The 25,396-nt window shown below is 32.1% G+C and overlaps 1 protein-coding gene and 1 long non-coding RNA gene across 5 annotated transcripts; one reads left to right on the forward strand and one right to left on the reverse strand.

The window, feature by feature from the left end:
- LOC148626243 (uncharacterized) lies at positions 1-25,129 on the reverse strand. 2 transcript variants are annotated; one of them, XM_088570087.1, is made up of 2 exons: positions 24,916-25,129; positions 1-5,988 (listed from the first exon to the last, which is right to left on the reverse strand). In XM_088570087.1, the coding sequence occupies exon 2, from the start codon at positions 5,688-5,690 to the stop codon at positions 4,641-4,643; it is 1,050 nt and encodes a 349-aa protein (XP_088426213.1). In that variant the 5' UTR covers positions 5,691-5,988; positions 24,916-25,129; the 3' UTR covers positions 1-4,640. The 2 variants fall into 2 exon arrangements, with proteins under 2 accessions (XP_088426213.1, XP_088426214.1); XM_088570088.1 differs by lacking the exon at positions 24,916-25,129 and adding an exon at positions 14,463-14,624.
- LOC148626244 (uncharacterized) lies at positions 14,708-16,446 on the forward strand. 3 transcript variants are annotated; one of them, XR_015920012.1, is made up of 4 exons: positions 14,708-14,841; positions 15,111-15,154; positions 15,608-15,668; positions 16,206-16,446. It is a non-coding gene; the product is annotated as an uncharacterized LOC148626244 (long non-coding RNA). The 3 variants fall into 3 exon arrangements; XR_015920011.1 differs by having other exon boundaries at positions 14,729-14,890; XR_015920013.1 differs by having other exon boundaries at positions 14,729-14,877.
- Positions 25,130-25,396: the final 267 nt, after the last annotated feature.

The raw sequence follows: 25,396 nt of genomic DNA on the forward strand, positions 1-25,396 counted from the left end.
TAAAGAAATGAATTTATTGACATTAAAACATGCAGCATACATTAATTTTACTCATTATATTAACATAATCAAAAATAATTTAAAAATATTTCACGAGGCCCAGCTCGACACTACCCAATAGGTCAATTTATTTAGTTTAGTAAATTAGACATTTACATTGTATAGACACAACATCCAAGGTTAATATGCCTCTAAACCCAGAAAGATATTAAATGTAAGGTATTTGACTAAAATGTATGTTTTAAAAAATACATTCAGTAATAAATGATTTCTTACAACCTTTCTTTTCGGACATGGAACTTTGTAGTACTATATCATAAAGATCCTTTAACATTTATTTAAGTGAATGACCAAGAACTAGTAAACTGTCTGTTTAAGACCATTGTTGCCCATTATTTTCTAACATTCACGTTCAAAACCCCCAAAACCATATTTCATTGAGATGAAATCCGACCTTGAGGTCAAAGTTTAAGTTTGAAGGTCACCAACCATTGCATGCGATACATCGAGGTCAAAGTTCATGGTAAAGATCACAGACCATGGTACTGGCCATATGTAGTCTTGAGCTGACCTACCCTCATGCCAAATATTAAAGTATTTGTGTTTATTACATCATAGTCGTGAAGATTTGGCAGGTCTACACTGACACGGCGATTGCAATTTTGAAAATCATAATCATTTCTTTTTATTAAAATTTAGCTATTAAAAAATGATCTTTTTTTTTAAAACTAATTTGAACTAAGCATTACATTAATTTTAAAGAACAAAAATTAACTGACATGAACAAACTAAAAATTGTAATTAGGATATGGTGTTGCACTTCAATGTACAATAAATCCTTAACGAAAATGTATATCGGCGTATCTATTACACTAAATACATTGTTAAGGAATTCAGAATAGTAGGGGAACAGAAAACGTGTTTGTTAACCTTTGTCGAATACGACTTTGAAATGGTGCAAAAAAAATATCTTTACATCATATAAAGACATTTTGTACATATATCTACGTATGATAAAATTATAAACATTTATTTTGAAAAAAAAATGTCAGTGTTCTTTATACAAATGTTTAAGAAAGTCAATATACATGTACCAGTTGATTTATTGGTTTGCCAAACAGTGAACAATACCCACAGAAAAAATATAAAATGTAAAAAATGTCATACATTAATGCTCAAATATTTCGAAGTAAAATTCCGTTATCTTTCTCCTTAACATCAAAATTGTATCATGTTTATAGTGTGTTCATTCAATCTATGCATAAATATGACAGCTATGATTTACCTGAAATGAACTATTCATAGTTATAAAAAGTAATTGTATAAAGCAGCAATATCTTATACCATTGAAATATAGATCTTACTTGTACAGTTTTTCTTTGTGGGGTGACAAAAGAAAAGTGTGATATTCTCATATGACTACCAAAACATTATTTAAAGAAAAGTTAACAGGCTTTTCTCACCCGTATCTCAAACAAATATAATGCATGTTTATATGAACCAATATGAAAAGATTTTCCTGAAAGTCTCTTTATTGTAGCACGTTCTGTCACAAATTACTTGGTAATAGATTCTATCTGTTTTTGTTTGGTTTTGATATATAAAAAGAAAGCGTCAAACATGAGAAGTTTTGACAGGACAATGGTGACAGTTCTTCTCTGATGACAGTCGGCAGGTCTTTTAACAGGTGACAGTAAATCTTAGATGTTACATGTAATATACATGTGTACTACACAAAAATAAATGAATTACAAAAAAATTAATACAGCTGAAAAAAAACATGAATACACCTTACAAATGTTTGAGTACAGAATAATTCTTAATATCACACAAAATTGCAAAATTAAGCGGCTTTTTATGCTGTAGGAGTATATTATAGAACTGCTTCTGTAACCACTGAATGTTATAATGTTCTCTGACTGGTTAACTGCACCACAAAATATTTACATAAACGTACATGTATTTCACAAAACAGTCGTTCTGAATGAATAGAAAATTGCTAAGTTTAAGATTCCCCTTCATGCACTTCCTACAATAGAATAGATGTCTGAATTATGCGGAAAACAGGCATTATATACTTGTACATCATGTACATTTTTTATTTAAATCATAAGTCTTGCATTGTTTGTATGTCTGTTTTTTCAAATACAATGTAAATAATTGAACTATTAGAAACTTTATTGTGAATCTAAAGTCCTGTTTAATTAACTGTAAATATTTAGTTCTGATGATCACTGTTTTTGTTTTTGTATTTGGATTTTCTTTTTGGTACCACAGATCCCCATGAGGAATACAAATATAAAAAGAGTGAAACTCAGAGCTACATGTCTATACATATTCTTAAATAAAACCAATAAAAATACATAGGTTAAGATTATTACGTTTCAGTAAAAATAACATCATCTTTTCTGATAGTTTTTGAGTTTTTTTCTATTTTCTTTACTTATTAAAAGAAGTGAATGTGATGTGTTTTTAAAAATATCGGGAAAAATACATTGATAATAACGTCACAAAACCGAACATACTTTAAACACTACTGCATATAATAACTGAACATAATCAAAGCACCGATCGAAATACAATATAAAAACTACTGAAGATAATATAAAAACTATTGAACACAATGCATAAGTTACCAAACAAATTAAACAATTTGCATCAGTGGACACTCATGGCGTTCCATAGATATGGATTAATCGCAACTGATCGCACACAAGAACTTTCTAAATCACTAGGAAGGGTACATCTTTTTGACAGCTAGGTAACTCGAAACTCTGTGGGCAACTCTTCACGGTTACCTATCAAGTTAGAGATCACTTGTGAAACATGTACGTGAGAAAAGCCGGAAGCTTTAATTTCTTATCTTGGATGGTACATTAATATATATCTGGCTACATTAACAAAATTATATCACATTTCTCATATACATTTAGTGGTATTTAAAGGATTTGAATCATGACTGGGACTTTTTGTTTGCTATTTGATCTATTTGATTACAATATTGTGGCCGGAATCATGAGAGTATGAAGCATCCATGAAGCACAGAGACAACCATATAATAGTAAATTCAGTATTCTGAATTAAACGTTTATTGAACAGTAAAAAACATCAACAGCACTATTCACCATATAACTAAAAGAAACATTCAATATTCTGAACGATGGTATATACAGGGGCTTGAGTTCAAGAGCTTTATTCATAATATTTCGATTAAAATGCCTTTTTACGATTTTTTGCATTTTACTATCCATGGCCTTTCACTAAAAAAAACACTGTTTTTAGTGTATGGCCAATGATAGTAAAATGCAAAAAAAAAAACAACGTAAAATGGCATTTTAGTCAAATTTTTGACAATTTTATGGACCAAACTCATGTCCCTGTGGTGGTATAGACTCGATGCAGTTATACCTATCAAAACATTTTTAGACACCATACCGCCAATGTTAAGCTTAACCACAGTGTATATACGATTTATAACTACAAAACAAGCCTATGTACCACCTTGTATTTATACAAACATAAAGAAGCATAGCGATAATATCGTGAAGAATACACATAGATTTAGATTTTTTTTAATTCACAAGGAAAAATTATAAGAGATGTAAGCTTTATTTTTACAATGATTGGTTTGCTGTAAACCTTTAAAGATTTTGAAATGCAAAATTTGTCGTTAGTAATCAATATTTCTCTTCGCACTTTTTAAAAGAACATGTCAAAACCAAATTTTCAGTGAAAAAGCCATTCGGAACCTTTATGTTCCAAAATTGAGAGAGGAAGCTGTGAACATTGTGTGGAACCCTGTTTAAAGCGAACCAGTTTCGGACACAAAATTGATTAGATTCTGATTGATTGATTGATTGATTGATTGATTGTTGGAGTTAAACGCCCAAGCAGCACTATTTCAGCTATATTCAGGTAATGAACATGAAATGGATGACAAAATGAACATAAAATGATGCTGATGAAATGAAAAATGGGATGGGACACATCGATAATAGGGTCGACAAATTTTGATTACCACTAGAAATAGGTAGGGAAGGGTACGGTCGGGCAATTTAGCCTCCTGTGGCGAAGCGCAAAGGTTCCTACTCCTATCGAATACCACAGCAGGGTTCTTTAACGTGCAAGGAACGTGGAACCTTTCCCAACATGGTGCACCACTATGGTTTGCGGTCAGGTTTTCCGTATTACAGCCTGACAACCCTAATATGTAACACGCCAGGGGTACCCCCTTCCACCAAATGGGACACACAACCCAGATGATCTGTGGGCAGAGCGCCCTAGCCCCCGGTCATGGTTCTGAGCACTATTTAGTCGCCTTTTACAAGCTTAGCGCTGCTGTGGACCTATTCTTTTGACAGGTGTTCCATATGTCATGGTGCAAAATACATTTCAACTAATATCAAGTCTTATATGTGTCTGTTTTAGACAGGTTTTGGGATTTTACAGGTTTAATTAAGACAGGTTTCCCTGTAATTCAACTGAGTACGTGAACAAAATATTCTTCAGAATTTTAACCTTTTTTCTAAATTTATTGTTTATACAAATGACCAAATAAAAAACTGATCTAATTTAGTTTTAGTTTCATGAAATTACAAATTTGCGATAAAATTACTGAACCTTAATAACTCGACCATTGATTAAATGACAACGACTCCTTGCAGTTCTGTTCGAGTGCTATTTGTGATTTCGTGATACATCAAACATCCTAGATAAAACCAAGGATCACCACAAGCTACAGGTTTAGTACCAGGAATATAAGTTTGAACTTCAACAGAAATTGCGTTCTTTTTTCTCTCAGATTGTGTATACATAGAATATAAAATATGTTGTTCCACGTTCATCAGATCCTGAGACAAATAATACATCACTCTGTTTTTATATTGAGATTCAAATTTCAAAAGAACTTCCGGTTTTCCAAGAAACAGACCTCCACCAATCCAGTTCATGTTTCCTAGAATTATAGATCTTGCTGTCACATTTATTAAATCAACCTTATACACCTGTGTTACCCCAACTCTAGATTTATCAAAATTACTAGGAATTTCTAAATAAAAGTCCTTTTGGCGACCTGCTAAATCCCGGAAATAACCCAAATCAATCCAGCAGTAATAATCAGTTGGAAATAATTTGGAATTTATTGCTTTGGCGACAACACTTAGTTTAGAATGAGTCATACTAGTATATTCCGGAATGTACGTATTTGGGTAATGTTTTGGGTAGCCAGGTTTGGTATAAAGTTTGGCAATTTTTGTCTTGATTTGAAAAGACCACAATGATTCTCTTTCAATTGTCACAACCTTTGTAATGGACGAAGAATTACTCCTGAGTTGTTTGAAGAAATCGGCAAACTTACGAGAATCTGTATAGACTACCAATGGATTTTTCAAGTATTTATAGATCTGCATCCAAGACCGGTAAGTATCCGGACTGCGCATATTAGAAAACGATCCTTTTGGAAATTTTCCGAGGTCAAAGAATGCTGTGATGACTGTAAGACTCCGATTAGTGCCCCTCCATCTGTCTGCAAAACCTACCTCTGTGACCGTTGATTTTGTAAATAATGGTTCGATCCAAGATTGGGTTAAAATTGATTCGTGGAAATTAATATCAATCGCTATTATCAGTAAAAATATAATTGTGACAGAGATTACAACTTTTATGCTGCTCGGTCTGCTAAAGACATTCATTTTAACATTGTCCAATAACTGTGACAATGTATTAAAATTGTTACAGCACTAAATTTGAAGTTCTGCACTAATGTGACGAGTGATTACATTCGGGACTGCAATAAAACTAAAGTTCCTCTGTGATAAGTGATTACGATCATGACAGTACTAAATCTACAGTTCCTCTGTGAAGAAAATGCAGCACTAAATCTATATCTCCGCAGTCGTTGGAAACATTTCTTTCAATATAGGTCTTTCAATATATGTTTTAAAATACTTCTTTCCTTTCTCTATACACTCTTTCACTTGATTCCTCTTCCTTAAAAAAACAAATAAAATCAAAAAATCAAAGTGGATGGCAGAAGATCATATTTCCAGATACAATATATGCACCTTGTATTCGTGTTCAAAGAAAAAATATCAAACATCGTAGTGTAGAAAAACAGTGTAGGTGCTCATCCAGTTGATACTCAAATTGATACCCACACCTCCCTTTGATAACATGTAACTTGTGACCAATGACATCCAAAGTTAATAGCGCCCAATATCATGATAAGGTCAACACGTGTACCAAATTTGATCCAAGGCCAGTAGAGGATGTGGATTCTAGAGTTTCCACAAACAAGTAAAAAAAGTAAAAAATATTCAATCCCCACTAAATTAATGAAGGCTATAAGAAACCGCAAAAAAAACCATTCAGATCAAAAAAAACTAGAAATCCTGCTAATAGAAGAAGCATATATAATAAATGTTACTGAAAGTTTCATTAAATTCAATTGAGTGGTAAATATGAAAATTCAGAGTAGAAAAGGGTATCCCTCTGCGTATTGAGACTATGGAAAATACGAAGGAGAACCCAATATTTTGCTTTGGAATTCCCCCTCCGGCTACCCCCCTAAAAACCCTCAAGATCAAAACCTGAAAGAGGAAGTGCCCATCTTCAATATTTATTTCCTTTACGTGTTTTCTGTGAAAGTGTCACTAAAATTCAATCAGAGATGTAATAGAAGTTGCAGATAAAAAAAAACGTGCTGCCATCTGCGTAAATGAATTTCGGTAAGTACGGACGAAGTTGAGGACGGATATCTTTATCACTGTATAACAACCTAGAAGAAAGAGATGGGTCGAATCCTTGCCCGAATCTTTTAAAAGGGAGTATGAAAAGTGCACGTATTTCCTCCTAAAATTTTCAAAACGGAAATGGAGAGGCTTACTGTTCAATAGTTAGTCTCTTATCGATTCCTCAACTGCTAGTAATCATTTATGCACCAATTATAATATTTTCTTGTGCTCATAATTCACGACAAAAAGAAAACTGACCTCTTGGAATATGTAAAACAATACCGATTCAATTTTAAGATAAAACTAAATTTAATGACCCATCAAATTTAATGTGGTCATATATATTTATCATGCCTCAAACCAAACAATTTTAAAACTATCCGTGACAACTGGTTATAGATACATGTAGTTGGCCAGACTATTAATTAGATAAATAAATAAAATATAATAGTGAATCACAATATTATTTATCTACGACCTGTGGTGGCGATTAGATGAGGAAGTTATTTTCAAACCGCTGAAGTTTATATATTTATTTTTCTGTAAGCCAAAACTTCTTTTGTCTCATGCCGTTGAATTATTTTCATACACCACAGTTTTTATACCTTTAGGCACCAAAAAGTGCGGTTTATGAACCGTCTAATTTAATCAGCAATTCGGCTGAAGAGGTAAAATGAATTTCTTAAATAAGAAAAAAAAAGTTGCATGTTGCACAATGTGTCGCCCAGTTCGGTCGATTGACAAAACTGATTCTTTATCATTCCATATCAGTAAAAAATCTGTCATTTCAATTGGATAATACCTTAACACATGGTATTAATTAACTTGCAGTATAAAGTTTTACCAGTCAATATCAAATTGTGATAATGCCCGGTTACGAATTCAGAGTTACATCCCCTTATTAAAACGCTTTTGTGTCCAAACAGTTGTCAATGTAAATGTACAGAAACACGAATTGCATGGCTTTCTGAAAAAAAATCGAGGATATGGTTCTTCTAATCAATGAAATAAACATAATAGTTGTTGATAAACTGGTCAATATCGTGATATTTAGTCTGCCCGTAGGACGCGACAGCGATAATGACGTCGCCTACAGCTATGTCATTATCACGGTCTTAGTCAATACCGCTGTCCTGTGGGCAGTCTAAATATCACGATATTGACCAGTTTATCGACAACTATTATATAAGTAATGCACGACGTGTCATTAGCAAATCATTTATTTAAGTATATTTTATAACTTCTTTTTGAGATCGCATTTTATATAGTATGTGTGTGATATATATGTATACTTCGTCATAAGTTGTACTTTGTTCTTTTCTCATTTAGTTTAATGTTGCTTTAATAAAATGTTTCATTGTATAATCTCATTTATGAGGAAATAAATATATGAATGAATGAAAGGATCAAAAGTCATTGATAGTTTATATTTCTTTAATTTGAAAAGGTTAATCCGGGGACAGCCAAGAATTCAGAGTCTAGCCAGAAAAAATGCATGTAATTCCCTTGACATAAAAAAATCATATTCCCGACTTTTACTCTTCTTAAACTTTGAGCAAAGTTTTACTGTCCGATTTCAGAAATGGACAGCAGTAGACATCAAATTTAAATATTTGACTTATAGTACCTGCGGTAAGTATTTGGATACTTTTAAATAATTTTCTTCAAACCACATAACTTCTCATAAATTATTGTATTTCCTCCTCCAATTAAGAGAAAAATCGTGATTTTTCACGAGTTCTATTAGAAAGATTAGTTCGGCCTTTTTTTTATTCACGCCCCCTATTTCAAGCCGTTATGATATGCTACCAAAATAGAATGCAGTGAACTAGTGAATCGATGAAAATCTTCAACGCATTTTGAAAACGGATTGAAAGTCACTTACCAATAGAAAATTTAAATAATTAACCTAAATCGAACCATCCTCTCTAATACTACAAGATCAATACAAGAAAACAACAATATTTCCCATTCAAATGAACGTTTTCCGCAGTGAACTATTTAACATGTCATTGTCAATCCCTTTCAATCGCCAATCATTGATCATCAGAGATCACTCGAAAAAGAAGTATATTGTATATGCTCAATTTGTTATACTATGGTTCATTATGGATATGAAAAATAAATCCTCTCCGCTTCGCCTCGAGGATCCTACTTCATATATCATGATTAATCATAGTATTTTTAGTAGCAAAAAATACAAAGCAAATAGACATTCATTTCTGTCGTTTGTTGCACACAGATGTATTAGAATGTTTGAAATTTCATCATATATCCTTTATCCTCTAAACACCACTGTCTTCGGTACAGATATACAATGAGCAAATAAACAACAAATATATAAGAATACTGAGAATGGTAACAAACTAGAAGCCCTGTTTATCACAGGAGCCCCCGCCTCATTGGTTAGTTGTGATTTTTTAGTGAATCAAATGTGTCTGTAAGACACTAATGATGCCACCGCTCGCTAGATTTGATAATTAGGAATATGTTTATATTTTTATTATTATGGAGGCATGGTTTGCAGATTCAGAAATCCTTCCAAGACTTGTGTTACTCATGGTCTGGGGATCAATGTGGGGATCAGAAATTCCTAAATATATGCATATCTACCTATTGTATCCTGACCACATAGTGTCATGAAATTCTGCTTGGTAGTGTCAGACTAGTTGCGATGAGAAAAAAGGGGATCGATAGACGTATTAATGGACACATATAGAAATGTTAATACCCCCATAACAAATCTCTTTGTTGTTTGGGATATATTTCTGACAAAAATTAAAAAAAAAAGTCTATCACCCAGTTCAGTAATATTTCCTAAAAATCAAGATCCTATGACCTTGCACACCATCATTATGTGTAGCAACATCTAGCAAAAAAATATTTTAGATGAAGAAATAGCCGTACAAGCCATATAGCTCTATTTCTGATGAAAATAACTAAGTCTAACTTTCACCTATTTCCGTAATATTTCACGAAAAATTAAGATCCTATGACCTTGCCCACCATCATTATGTGTGGAAACATCCTGCAAAAAATATTTTAGATGTAGTTCAACAACATACAAGCTATATAGCCCTATTTATGACGAAAATAACTAAGTCTAACTTTCACCAATTTCCGTAATATTTCACCAAAATCAAAATCCTCTGACCCTGCACACCTTCATCATATGTAGAAATATCCTGTGAAACATTTTAGATGTAGTTCAAAAACTGTTCGAGGAGATAGCCGGACAAGCCATGATCTATATATTTCTGATTAAAATGACTTAGTGTAATATAACTATCACCAATTTCCGTAACAGTTCACGAAAATCAAATCCTTTGGCTCTGCACACCTTCATCATGTGTAGAAATATCCTGTAAAATATTTTAGATGTAGTTCAAAAACTGTACGAAAAGATAGCCGGACAAGCCATGATCCATATATTTCTGAGTAAAATGACTAAGTGTAACTATCACCAATTTCCGTAATATTTCACGAAAATCAAAATCTTTTGGCCCTGCACACCTTCGACATGTGTAGAAATATCCTGTAAAATATTTTAGATGTAGTTCAAAAAGTGTACGAGGAGATAGCCGAATAAGCCATTGATCATGTTTAATCCAGATGGATGGACGGGCGGACGTAAATTAATATGCCCAACAGATTGTCGCGGAGCATAAAAAACAGGTTAAACAAGTAAAATTATTAGAAGGAACACTAGAAAATTTCATTTAACTTTTTACCCCGGAGAGTCTTTTTTTTTTTGGTCAATGTTACGAATAAATTTGCGCAAATTATTAGATCAGGGAGATGTTTACCATTCATTAAATTACAAAATTTCATGATATATGGTCTATTTTTAAACTTGATATTAAGGAATAAATTTCTTTCATCTACAAAAGTCGGACATGTAAACAAAATAGTGATATTCATCCCCTACATCGTTATCTGCACATAAAATACACTGCCTGCCTTCCCTGGGAATGTTCTGCCATCTTCCATCCTCCTAAATCAGGGTTTTGAGTCCACTCTCGCTCTCTCAAAACCCTGACTTGGGAGGATGGCCATATTCCAGTCTCTATGGGTAGTTTGTGATTCATGGTCCTAAAACTAAATAATTTTTTTTTATATATAATACTATCCTCTAACTCATTCAAATAATGTTCTTGTTCACATATTTTTCTTTATAGATTCTGTAATTTTGAGATTTTGGAGAAGCTTACAAATTAGAATGCCAATTCTGTTGGGATTGGTCAATGAGTTTCTGATTGACTGAATTGTTTGTCCATTCAACTCTAATAATATTCTGAGTAGGAAATACATATGAATAACAACATTCAGTAAGAATGTTTTGACAAAGTTTAACCATATAGTGTTACCAGTGCATTTCATTAAAGCCAAGTTGTACAGAATTGCAGGTATTTTGTCTTGCTTGCCGGTGATTTAATTTGCCCAATATTTAGTCACAACTTTATACGCATATTCACCATGAATCATAAAATCTGGTTCAGATTTCTTTGCATTCACTGAGTTTTTTAGTGGACACGTTCAATAACAGTATCGCTGTCTGTGTACACCAATCTTCGAAGAATCGGCTGGATAATTTTATCAAATAAGTCCAACTATGTTTGAATAGATAGGTTATGTAATCTTCCTTTCTACAAAACATTCTACATAGCTCTGGTAGCTTTTTCTGCATTGTGCCATTTTGCTTTAACGAAGCTACCTGTCTTAAATAATATTACTCCTAAGTACATAAAATCATCATCAATTTCTATACTTTTATCATCCTATATAAATATTAAGTTGTAACAAATTCTATCCCAAGAAAAGAAAAATATCTGACTTTTGTCAGCATTTACTTGTAATTTCCACATATTACAAAAATCATTCAAAATATCTAACTGTTTCTGTAAATCTTTCCCAGATTCAACACAATACACTATCATCAGCATATAATAAAATAAAAAGTTTAAAATATTGACCTAGTTTTATATCTATATCATGTGATAAGTCAGAAAGGCCAATGATATTATTATCTGCCATAAACTCTTATATATCATTTACACAATGAAAACAGCAAGGAAAAAAAGGTTTTTTAATGACATACATTACAAGGAAATAATCGGAGTTTTCTATACCATTGAAAATACAAGATTTTCTATTTTTGTGCATGTACAAATGCATATTTTTCCATTGATAGAACACTTCAGAAGTTTTGACCATAGTCCAGGTCGCCAAACAGTATCAAAAGCTTTCGAAAAGTCTAAAAAGGCACAAAATAACTTTTTTTATGTTTCAGTAAATCACACAATAAATGCAAAGTTAGAATGCTATCTATAGTCAAATATCCTTTTCGGAAACCACGTTGATTTTCTTTAAGTAAACAAAAGTGTTCTACAAAACTACTCAACCTGCTATTTAGCACAGCTGTAAAAAGTTTACCCATACAACTCAAAATTGTAATGCCAATGGGTATGTAATTTTTAGGATCACACAAATCGCCTTTATTTTTATATATCGGCAAAATATTACTTACTAACCATGATTCAGTTACATTACCAAAATTTAAAACTATATTGAACATTTTAACATATATGGGCATAGGTATTTTAGACGTACTTTTTATATAATCATTAATAACAAAAATCTTCGCCACAAGCCTTTCCGTTTTTCAATCCATTTATGCATTTCAAAATTTCAGTCTCAGTAATCTCAAAATTTAACCAGTTCATACAAAATCAACTCTTCACTGCCATTATTTTCATATCCCTCCGCATTGTGTAAGTCTTTAAAGAAACTATAGAATTCATCAATTTAAATCTTTGATGAAATCTCTGATATTTTGTTTTGATGCAATTCCAGAATTCTTTGCTATTCCCTTTTTGTAGGGAGCTCATTTTTTTCTCATAACCCTTCTGTGATCGAGCATTGCTTTACACATCTCACTTTTTTTTTTTACATTTTCGAGAATATTCCCAATGCCTTACTGAGCGATCATTTCTACAACTATTTTTTGCTACTCAGGAATTATTTTATTCCTAACTTTAACTGACTAATTAAAAGGATACGGAGTAGTGTGTGTTCTGGAATTAACAAAGACATATTAATGCGTGAAGTAAAACAGAAATTCCATATACTTGATGAACAATTGTGGTTTACTAAACTTTCGAATAATGGGACAAATACCAATGGAAATAAGCTGAAACTTTATAGACAATATAAAAAGATTTATCACCTGAAAAGTAGGTTTAACGTTCTATGCCGCGTTACCTACGAAGTCATTTATTAGACTAAGATGTGGGACTTTACTTGTAGAAATCGGGAGATATATATGTATGAAACCACCGACACCATTAATCGAAAGAACTTGTCCTTTTTCTACAAATGTGGTCGAAGATGAGGTACATCATCTAGTGAACTATGATACTTATAGTGGTATAAGATATGATTTATTTAACCATGCTATTCATATTGATAATTCTTTTGTTACGAAAACTGATACTGAAAAATTCATATTTCTGATAGATCAGTGAGTATTTCAACATGAGTTATCTTCCTTAGTATACAATATAATCATTATTATGTAAAACAAAACTGAAAACTAATGAGGTGTATGGCAGGATAATTATGAAATAGATTTTTACCATTTTTTTTTTTACTTTTTAAGCCTTTGATTTAAAATATTTGAATCTTTTCAAGTTATGATTTATCATGATAAAAATTATTTTGGATGTGGACGTTGGAAACAAAATGTTGAAAAATTATGTGTGTGCTAAATCATGAAAACACTCAGTGATCCTCACCGGTGATCCTGTCGAGAATTATTTTTGCCCCCCCCCCCCCAGCCCTCCTTTACCCAAACTCTGGATCCGCCACTTATTAACACTTTTTGAGACTTAAATCTCAAACTGTTACGTTATGCACCAATTCATTCCATATTTATCATATAGATTTTCTAAACAAATTATAGCAATTTTCAAATAAATTTCAAATTCATTGCTATTTTTGCGGAGGAAAATTCGAGAGTGAAATATAATAAAAGCTTCATTTCACATGTAAAATTTATTTCACAAAGAACATTCTGTATTATTCAACGTCATCAATATAATAAATACATTGACATCAATTTGTGTCTGTCGTATGTGTGTGTGTGATTTTTTGGGTTTTTTTTACGGACAGGAGTAAGTACCAGAGAAGAAGTCGCCCGTGTTGTTTGTCCCCTCAAACAAAAATTTGAAACTAAACAATAGCATATATTCGATGCTCGACGCTTGGTGTATACAGTATGGTTGAAAAAGTAAAAAAAAAAAAATGCTTCGGGTGACATCATTTGTACGATGACCATACGACAACGTAACAATCCGTTTTGTAGACCCGGAACGATAATTGTTTTGAAACAGAAACTACCAACTATTTGTTCACTTAAGGTGACACATTTTTACACACCAAAGCTTGTGTTTTAAACATGCTGAGCATTTTTAAACATATATAATAATACCTCAAAAAATGCTGTGCAATCAAAATAAAGTAAAACCAGTCAGTCATGGTCTGTTACTCACATGATTGCTGGCACGTGCCGGGAACACTTTGCACTTTGCCAGTTAGGTACTCTAAAGCTCTAATGACTGCCGAAAAAAATATATTTCAATCTGAATGTTTCATTAAAGGAAATATATGTATATTACAGAAGGTATCACTTCGTGAATTTTTGACTTAGTTAAAGTATATCCACTTTCTCACCTAGAAAAAATGTCATTAGCATACATCCCTCGTGTGGATAGCAAAGTACCTAAAGGGTGACATCTTTGTTCTAGAAGTTGAACCGCTACTTGGAATTATTCCCCTTTTGCAACCTTATTCACAACACTTAGTGTTTTAATACCCAACGGCATTTTTGTGGATGAAGAGGCATGTCCGGCGTGAAATTAACGTCACTGATAATGATGAATTTATTTAAGAGTGCAAATGGATCAAACTCCAAGGCAGCTCCAGTTCCGTACCGTTGACTTTCTCCACTAATCACTGCATTCGGCTTTTTTCGTTTGTCGAACTTCGCCGAAGTGACCTCCAAGTTGAACTCGGGTTGCCAGTGAAGCCAACATGGCTGACGACGTTACAGGCAATACATCCTAGCTTTATTATTACGATTTTGATTGTATGCAAGAAATGTAAAGTGTTACGAATGTTTGACGGTGACGAATATTCGTTTTATAAAAATCTTTAAAAAAAATCAATTATACAGATTAGCGTTCTTGATTGAATACAGCACATGATGCATCGTCTGCTCGACTCTAATGCAATAAATGGTAGTCCCGCCAGTGTTAAATTCAATGCCAATTTATAATTCAGGTTTTTGTCATTTAATTTTATTACATTTTTTCTTCGTAGGACAGATATTATGCAGCAGCCGGGAAGCTATTATTTACTTGATTGTAAGTATATAAGCTTGTATGGTAGACTGATTTTTATAAGAAAATATGGTCTATATAGTGAGAACCTGTTGAAAGTCTTTAATTTTTTTTTTACTTTGTTCTGCCAAGTTTATAATATGGCTAAAAATTATTGCAAAACCTTTGATATGAACATACTTGTATTGATTTCTACAAAATGTAAATCAGTGGCAGATCTAAAGGATAGCAACTGGTCCCCTATTATTTTAGCAAGCATGAAATCAAGCTTCACTCTGCATTGAATTAAATTTACATCCATCTATTAGAAGTCCTGGATCCACCCTTGTTTATGTACTATTGATAATGAACTTAAAAGTAAATTGTGTCTTGACAGATTGTCCTAATTTTGACTAGAAAGTCATGTAAGAGTATGTAGTTAGTCACAACCTTGAATAGCAGCATGTGACCAATTTTTGTAATGTTTCTCTGTTTTAGATACTATAGGAGACAGGAGTGATGAATATTTCTTGAATGACTTCATAATAGACATTAATTTGTAAGCTAAATTTACATGTTCATATCAAAATTATGAAATTAATGTTCAAAGCTGAATATACAGAATTAGTTTGATTTGTTTGTACAATGTGTTATGTTTCTTAGATGTTACTCTTCTTAAATGAAGGAAATAAAGACATATATACACGTATATTGTCTGTTGATCTGCAGTCCACTATTAACATACTCCTAAATGAAAATAAGATTTTGATTACAAGTGAATTCTTCGCATCTGAAATAGAATTCTTTACAATTGAAGGAGGAATGATTCAAATTTCTCAACTGTTTTATCGTTTATCTTGATTTGAACCAAGTTAAAAAAAATTTTCGATTGCATCAACTCAAAAGAATACAACAGCGAATATTTTCTTTTTACATCAGCTTGCATTCGACATGCAAAGTAAAGAGGGTTGAACAGGTCTTGTATTTCGAAATATTTGTAGAACAGTCTTATAATATTACACTTTGAAAGCTTTAAGAGCAGAATGTCTACAATATTGAAATTAATTTAGTAATGTAAGTGTACATTTTTTTGTAGGTTTCAAGGATCTAAAGGTAACACAAAGAATGGAATGATGATTGAATTAGCTGTTCAGTTATTTCGTTTTGAAACCAATTGACATTTCAATGTTTTTTTGTGTGAATGCAATGCTTATGTTATGTTAATGAATGTAATGGATGTAAATTTAGTTTTCTTTGTGAAGGCAATTGCCATACTTTACATATTAATTGTAAAATGAAGAAAGTCAAAGTGTAATTAAATCAGAACTTAATATTTACTTGAATCTTTAAATTCTGATTGCCATTAGACCACAGAATATGAATTTTACTAGAATCAAAGTGGGGCCTAATTCCTAAATAAATGGTTCCAGTAACAATCTCTAAAATCACTAACGTTGGGCTGTACACATCAAGGTTTAGACAAGAAAAAAACCCTGAAATAAACTCAAAAACAAACTCATTAGTCTTAAAACATAATTCTCCAATAACACATTTGAATTTGGGAATGCATTGTAATGCCCTTTCTACATTTTTACTCAAATCGCCTGCACTGAGTCAAGTTTCCTAGACCAGACTAATTGACCAGCTTACGGAGGTAGACCTAGGTTAAGGGACATAACTCATGAAATCAGTAATATGTTTGTATCACATTCAATTTCACTAAAATCTTTCAAGCTTTCATTTGAAACAGAATGAAATCAGTCCAAGTTACTTTGATGCTTACATGAGATTGTTATGAAACGGTGAATAGAATCGTTCCTATGATTTTTAAGAGTTGTGTCCCTTACCCTAGGTCTACCTCCATAAAATATAGATCCAATTTAAGTCAAGTTATTGTCTGCACAGTTTCTGGCCCATCACAATATTTCCTTCCAAGACTGTTATATAAATAATTCTATAGAATGCTTACCAGTACATGTTTCAGGTCCACAAAATCAATACCAACCTTTCTTGTTTGAACAAATATTCAAGTAATTGCATGAAGACAAAGTATCCACAGATGACGAAAGTGCTATACCATCAGAAATGCAATTTTTCTCCCCATCATATAAAAAGTATATGAGCAATCTTGCTCTACTGAAAACTGGGAGCATAGACCCTGTACACTAATGTCATCACTATATGTAATCCATCATTTTCGGTTTCTGTAATTAAATTCTACAGAAAATATGGTCTAACAGTCTCACAAAATAAATTAATAAATCCATATGAATGTTAAAAATTTATATTCTTGATTTTATAGCATTACAAAAAACTTAAGTAGCACTCCAGCTAAGGATCATGCAAAATGTGATTCATAGGTAAAAAGCTTACATTTTTATTTTTGATATTTTGTTTGAAATGTCATAGTAAACAGAAATTAGCATGTGGTTTTTCATATATGCTGTGCTCTTAGGAGATAAAAATTATATAGAATGCACTGTATATTTCAAAATTAAGGGAGATAACTCTGTAAATGACGCTGAAATCGATAGAACCTACTGGATTTCCAATGTCGATTAACTCCTAAGAGCAAGCAGATTTTAATGAATAATTACACATTTCATAATATAGACCCATAAAACAACTTCATTACAAAAATAAAAATATGTAGCCTTTTTTGGGGTGTATCACATTTTTCAGATTTTGCATGACTCTTGCAAAGACAGCTTCTTAACATTTAACCCGATGGTCAAGGTCATCTGCAAGAAAAAAAAATGGCCCTACATTTATAATTATAAAACCGAAAACAGGTCTTAACCCGGATCATAGTCATATATTTTTCTGCACGTTAATACAATATATAAACACTATGCAAGTTAAAGAAAACTGTGTGTTACAAATCATATTAAGTATCTACAACAGCATTTATTGTATAAAAAAATAGCTAACTGAACAAAGTTGGGGTAGTGATTTGAGATTTCATCACACATTAATCCTCTATTCAAATAACTGTGCTGATCAATAGAAGAAAAATATTCAATCATACACAATACTGTTAAAGTACTTGTATTTGTGGTTTCCAATTTTCATGGTTATGGGGAAAATGATTAGTTCATAAATCATTGATTTCATGGATTTGAGAATTGTCAATGGAAAATGCCCTTTTTGTTGGGAACCAAAACCATGAAAATTGGTACCCCATGAACAATAATACTTTCACGGTAGTTGCTTTAAGCTGTGAGAATGAGTTGACCACATCAGGAGAAACTCATGTGTTTATTTTGTTGACATTGAACTAGAGGTCTGCACGACACAAATGCTTCCACTTGCAGTACAATTTTTTGAAGTTCAATGGGAATTATTACATACAAAAAAAAAAAAAAAATAAAAAAATAAACAAACCAGAACAGACCTCAACATATGCGTGTTTAGACACAATATAGAACAAATTTGAAAATTCGGACCAAAAAACAAAGGTAAAATTAACTTTTGCTAGAGTTAAATAGTTAAATTCTACAAAAAGCTATTTTTCTTTAAAATCCACAACAGTTGAAGCAATAAACCCCTAAAAATCAATACCAATAACAATTTTATTTGAATAAACAGTATAAGTAAACAAGTTAACCCATGTACACCACATTTTTAAGAAAAACCTTTTGTTAATAGTTTTTCAATCAATGCATGATAAAAACACAGCATCTTGAACTCAGTTCATTTGGGACAAGTGAATAAACAGTATTGATTTTTAGTAAAGGTAAGTATAGGAACTTACAGTCCATTATAAAAACAATAAAAGAACAGCGAGCAATCTCGCAAAAAGAAGTGCTAAAAACTTTAAATTCACTGACATTTTCTAAGTCTAAGGGATGTGACTTCGGAAAAAACATTCAACAGTGACCAAAGTGAAACTTAATCTTTAACTTCTCATAGCAAGACTACATACAAAATATACAATCAACTGATAAAAGCACTACAAAAAAAGTATAGAAAACTGTAAATTCACTGAAATTTTCTAAGTCCAAGGGCCGTAACTTCTGTAAAAATCATTCAAAGGTAACCAAAGTTGAACTTAATCTGTAACTCTTCATAATAAGGCCACACACCAAAAACAAACTTATTTGGTAAACGCATAACAAAAAAAAGTGCGGAAAACATGAACGAACGGATACACAACCAAAGAAGCAGCATTGGAATCACTAACAACAAATGGAAAAGCCTGATAAATCAGACTTTTCCCATACCCAACAGGTAAATTTAAAATCAAATCCCCCTCTTCTTTGAGAAGATACTGAAGTGCATCCCTCTGTAATTCTTTCAGATGCACACCGAAGTGGCGGAAAACAATTTCATCCATTTTAACCTTGAGACCGACGTACTAAGTCGTGAATGTGAAACAAGTCACACAAAATGTAGTTCTTTATTCGCTACGACAATGTTACACTAAAACATAAAAATACATATCAAGACAAAGCATTTCAAATCAACAAAGTACCAAAAATATTTTAATACAAGATGGTACACAAGTTCATCCGATTTGTTCTGCGCAGGAAAACGTGTTCGATTTGAACACAAATTTCTTCAAGCCGGTGGCAGTGGTATTCTGGAATGGCAAAAGTAGTGCAGGCATGGAAGAGACCAATGCTCCGGAGTTTGCAAATGGATAGACAAGTAGTCTTTGCATTGCCGGGTCTGCACCCGTTTTGACATTAGGGGGCGGTCATTAGATTCTTAGGGGGTGAAAATAAATAATATGTCTCTTATTATGTAGGAATAAATAATCTGGCCTCAGCATACCAGAAAATATATAGTCTGACTGCAAATTGCTAGAAAATAAATATTCTGACCTTGGCTAGTGAATTGTAAATAAATATTCTGATCTTGGCTTGTAAACTGAAAATAAATTTATATTCTGACCTGTGCAAAACCTTTAAACAGATTTTGGCTCGCTATGCTCGCCATTGTTTCATAAATTAGAAAAGTATTCATGATTAAACATCCCACAAGTTTTGTACAACACCCTAGTAGTCTCCAGTGGCAATATTTATTACATTGGATTCGTCTATATCGCATACCCAATTTTGCAGAGAAAAAAAAATATGCAATGAACAGGAATATGATATTATTATGTTGAATTTGGTATGGTAATGGTCTTTTTCTCCCATACGCCTTCTTGTTCCTATATAAACGCGTGAATTACGTTTGCGCATATTTGTCAAAAAACACGAATTTACCTGAGAAATTGTTCTACAGTTGTGCTTACTGACTTAGATTTTGCTCTCATAATGCGTTTGTATGACACTGAGTTTTATTCATTGTATAGTTAAGAATAAAACAAGTGTAAAATCTTAGTGGGGAGTTTTAGTTAGTCTTTTTAATAAAGTGAACACGAATGTCAATCTTGATATATCTGTCGAACAGCGACAATGGAGAAGTTCGTTACTAATATCAAGACCGAGATTCGGATGTTGGTAACTGGCTTAAACTATTTTTCGGCTTGAGCTACTTAGAACCAGCCGCTGTTACAGAGTGCTTGAAAATCTTAAAACGTATTCAATTTTTTTTTTTGCGCAAACATCATATGTGCGGAAGCATAAATCGTGAAATTGTGTGCAAACGTGTTGCCCCCATATAAACAACTCTAGGGCATAGATTGTGTGTCTTGTAATTTGTATATATTAACAGTGCTTTTAATATATTCTGAAATATAATGTGCATAGTTTGTAAATTCTTGTTTTATTATGATCTATATATATTGTAGTGCTTCATATATTTTGTTTTTAACATATGTATCTTTAATTTTGTTTCCATAATATAAATATGCATTATATGTGCTATTATATGTCTGCTATGCAATATATTAGTAAAGATTACTTTCAATGTTGTTGCAGTCAAAATAAATTGTTAAAATTAATTGTAATTGACTTCAAATGAATTAAATATTAAAGTAAATAAAGATATGTTATTCATCTTTTTTTTTATTTATACATTAAAAATAAACTATACAGTTAAACAAAAAATCCTCTATATACATGTACAAAGAAATATACATATATAACACCTTTCTATTTAGAACAGACTATAAAATTTTGTGGTCAGTAAACCCTTTGTCTTTTTTTGTTTATTTAACTTATTGGTAATTGGTATAATTAAATGTGGGCAAACCAGGATTAAACCGATTAAACCAACATAATGTAATCACAAATAAAGACATAAAATTATATGGCTTTTTGACTGATTTTACTATAAAAACATAATATCCAACAGTTATATTAGCCCCACCTTTTAATTGAGTAATTGTTAAAAGTACATCGATCGTTTAGGCCAGAAAGTGTCAATTTTTATAATATTTTGGAAAAATATGCCATAAACAGGAATCAATATAAACTGATTTTTGGATGCAAAAAGATGCGCATATTTTAAAAAGTCTTTGCATTGCATGTTCTGCACCCAGGGTGTCATTGAAAATGATGTTCATTTCTTAACGAAATTTCTCATTTCAATCATGACGTAAATTATACATGAGATATCGACCAAAAATTAGCATTCAAAGGCGAAGTAGCTCCTGAATGCCTCTCCTACATTCGCGAAAAGTATGTGGTCCTCCCTGTGGACAAAGCCTCTAACAATATTGATTTTGAATGTTTTAAATTACTAGGAATGTGTATTTAATTATTAGGGATCAACAGAAAATCGAATACTCCTACATACAAACGCATTTACATTCGACCGGGATGAAATCCTAGCTAACAAGTCCTTTATGGTCTCGTTAGAGATTCTTTCGAGTGTCAGGTCCGTTCAAAGGATTTTCCAAACGGGTCTCGATTCATAGTTCATACAAAATATTGACTTTAATAGTTACAGTTCGTCGACTATACCCCGCAGTTAATATCAAAGACCTATCATGTCAAATAAGATAATGTAGAGTTCTAAAGCCTTGTATAATATTCAATCATAAGCAAATATTTTACCTCATGCCAAAAGAATTCCATAATTCAAGCACCTTATTTCTAATACATTAGTGCAGCTATTTTATACTTTTTTTTGTCGACCGACTATAAATGCCAAATTTAAAATAATGTTTATTTCTCTAGGCCCAACATGGGTGAACCAAACGTTGATATACTGCAGTATATATTTTCTACAGTATGCATCGTACCTATAGTCAAAAGCCGCGAGTCCTATTTTTGATATTCCTGACATAATCTATATAACATTGCATGTTTCCAAACAAATATTGTAAAACTGTCCTAGTATCAATTTCAATGAAAGTCTCATCAACAGAGAGGTATAAAAAGTATCAATATTGATGAAAGACTAATCAACATAGAAGTATAAAAAAGTATCAATCTTGATGAAAGACTCATCAATAGAGAGTAATATAAAAAAAGTATCAATCTTGATGAAAGTCTCATCAACAGAGAGGTATAAAAAAGTATCAATCTTGATGAAAGACTAATCAACAGAGAGGTATAAAAAAGTATCAATCTTGATGAAAGTCTCATCAACAGAGAGGTATAAAAAAAGTATCAATCTTGATGAAAGACTCATCAATAGAGAGTAATAAAAAAAGTCTCAATCTTGATGAAAGACTCATCAACAGAGAGGTATAAAAAGTATCAATCTTGATGAAAGTCTCATTAACAGAGAGGTATAAAAAAGTATCAATCTTGATGAAAGACTCATCAACAGAGAGGTATAAAAAAAAAGTATCAATCTGGATGAAAGACTAATCAATAGAGAGTAATAAAAAAAAGTATCAATCTTGATGAAAGTCTCATCAACAGAGAGGTATAAAAAAGTATCAATCTTGATGAAAGACTCATCAATAGAGAGTAATAAAAGAAAAAGTATCAATCTTGATGAAAGTCTAATCAACAGAGAGGTATAAAAAAAAGTTTATTAGCCTATTTGAGTTGAAGATTTAATAAGATAACTTTGAAAACAATAACTCATTAAAACAATGTCAAAAAATGATTTTATAGATAAGATGTGACTTCAAAGATGTTCTTTTTATTTAAACAGTATTTAGGAACTTGACAATAAAAACTCTAATAATTGTTTATTTTTCATGAGATGAAAAATTCTTTAAAATGGCTTTACTATAGTGTTTTTGTTTGTTTATGTTGTTGTTTGTGTATGTGTTTTTTTTCTTTTTCTTCTTTTTTTAATTGTATAGATTCTATGTGAAAATTTAAAAATGCAACTCGCTTTTGGCATGGTGCTTTGTAAAGTAAAAAAATTGAACTTTTTAACTTGTTACTCCAAAAGGCATCAAAGGTTCTGTTTACCCGTCAACAGTTTTTTATCGTTGACCAAGGCAATAGTGCCTTACTCATATTTTGTAGGTTCTTATTGGCTTATCGAAGTTTAGATGCCTCGAGCAATGTTAAAACCCGATACTGCATGATCAACCAACAATCAACAATCATGGTCGCGCTATTCATGTCTTGATTATGAAGGCATCGTTAGTCATTGTAATCAAATATTCTATGACAGTTCATGTTAGATATTATTACATATCGTATTTTTTATTTTCCATTTAAACAATGTATATCCATATTTTGTGATATTGCACGCATGGCATTTTGATTACAAGTGTTACTACACGACAGACGTCAGCTGTGTACATTCATTATCAGAGTGAAAATCAATTGGCCAAATATATCTCGGTATTTCCCTAAATTTGCTCAAAAAGAACATCAAAATACAAATACATAAAAAAGTATTTATAGTTGACTCGACCAAATTGAATGCACTATACCAAAATATACTTCTTTTAAATCGTGACGAAGAGAAACTCACTCAGTGGAAAATTCTTTACATTTCTACGAAGAAATGTAATAAAACAATTATGTCAGCTCGGTGCATGCAATATCATGTTTTATTGACCACTTAAAAGAGATATCGACCTCAGTCCATTTGTTTTAAGTGTTCCATAAAACATGATGTCGCATGCGCTGAACTGCCATATAATTGTATAGTATCTGACGATACTCCTACGACGTAAAAGGTGGTAGTTCTGGAATCCTGCTTAGGTACAACGTACGATGGATAAAACGACCGAATATGCCGGTGAAATGCAAACAAATAAAGTTCCAGCGTGTATCAATTTAAATCAAAACTTTCCGAGGTCACCATAAGGTTTTAACAAGTGTAAAATGCACACCTTTAACCAAGCTCGGAAAGACGCCGACAACAAAAGTAAAAAAAATCACAACAAAATGTTAGCGAGGCCAGTAATATAAGGACACACAGAAACACCAATGACCAAAATCTGTTGACAGTGAACAAGAACATGAAACCTTGTAACGCATTAAACATTCCCCTTTAATTTAAGCTAAAAAATTAACTGAAACAATCAACAAACATGCCAACATACAATTAAAATAATTCAATAATAAAACATTCAATTCTCTCCGTAGAATACCTCAACACGCACCATATAGATATAGACATTTACTTCAAGAATTCTCGTAGTAGCTAAAAGCTAACTCGTGATCAGAACACAAACCATCAAAACTACAAGCATTGGAAATATTCCAGCGGACTGGGTTCAAGCAAGAACTGATGTAGAGTAATACCAAACAGAGGAATTAGTTTTTGTGTAGGTGTGCAGTCTGGGGTCGAATATCTCTTTAAAATTCTGGGACCTTAATTACTCCTACATTTTATGAAGTTGGAATTTCGTTCCTCCATACTCCCTTATGCTCGTTCTAAGTCAATCATCAAATACTCTAATCTTGCTGGAATCTGATTTAAGATAAATGTGTTATCTTTGTTTATTTCATTTTGCGTAAAAATCTAATCAATTAAATATTACTTACTAAAATCGTGAGGCTACCTGACCCGAAAGTCACAATTTCACCAGAGTTCACATTTGCCTAGTCTATTAAGGAAAACAAGAGTGTTCCAGGACACGAGGTTCATTCCACTAGTTGTTGAAAGCACATCATGTACGGGTATTGCTAAATACGTGTACCTGTTTTATTTACACAATGAATGGTCCTGATAAGCTATCAATAGGTCGAATATCCACGTCATTTTCGATAAGAGATAAACAGTTTGAGCAAAGAATATTACAAATTGGGGCGTGGTAGCTTGTGATTGAACTAACCAGGATGTATTACTTATATTGGTTAGATTACTGGACTCATTTACATATTTATTGAATTAATATATTATAGATTACTTTATTCCGTCGTCGTGTTTGATATTAAATATTTTACCTTTCACATTTTCGCCAATAATAAACAGCTGCATTATTTAAATCGCCGAATGTTGACCTCAGAAAAAGAGTGTTACTTT

Source organism: Perna viridis, chromosome 2 (assembly GCF_037379345.1).
Source record: "Perna viridis isolate PV_CMFRI_1.1 ecotype Kerala chromosome 2, ASM3737934v1, whole genome shotgun sequence".
Taxonomy (NCBI): Eukaryota; Metazoa; Mollusca; class Bivalvia; order Mytilida; family Mytilidae; genus Perna; species Perna viridis.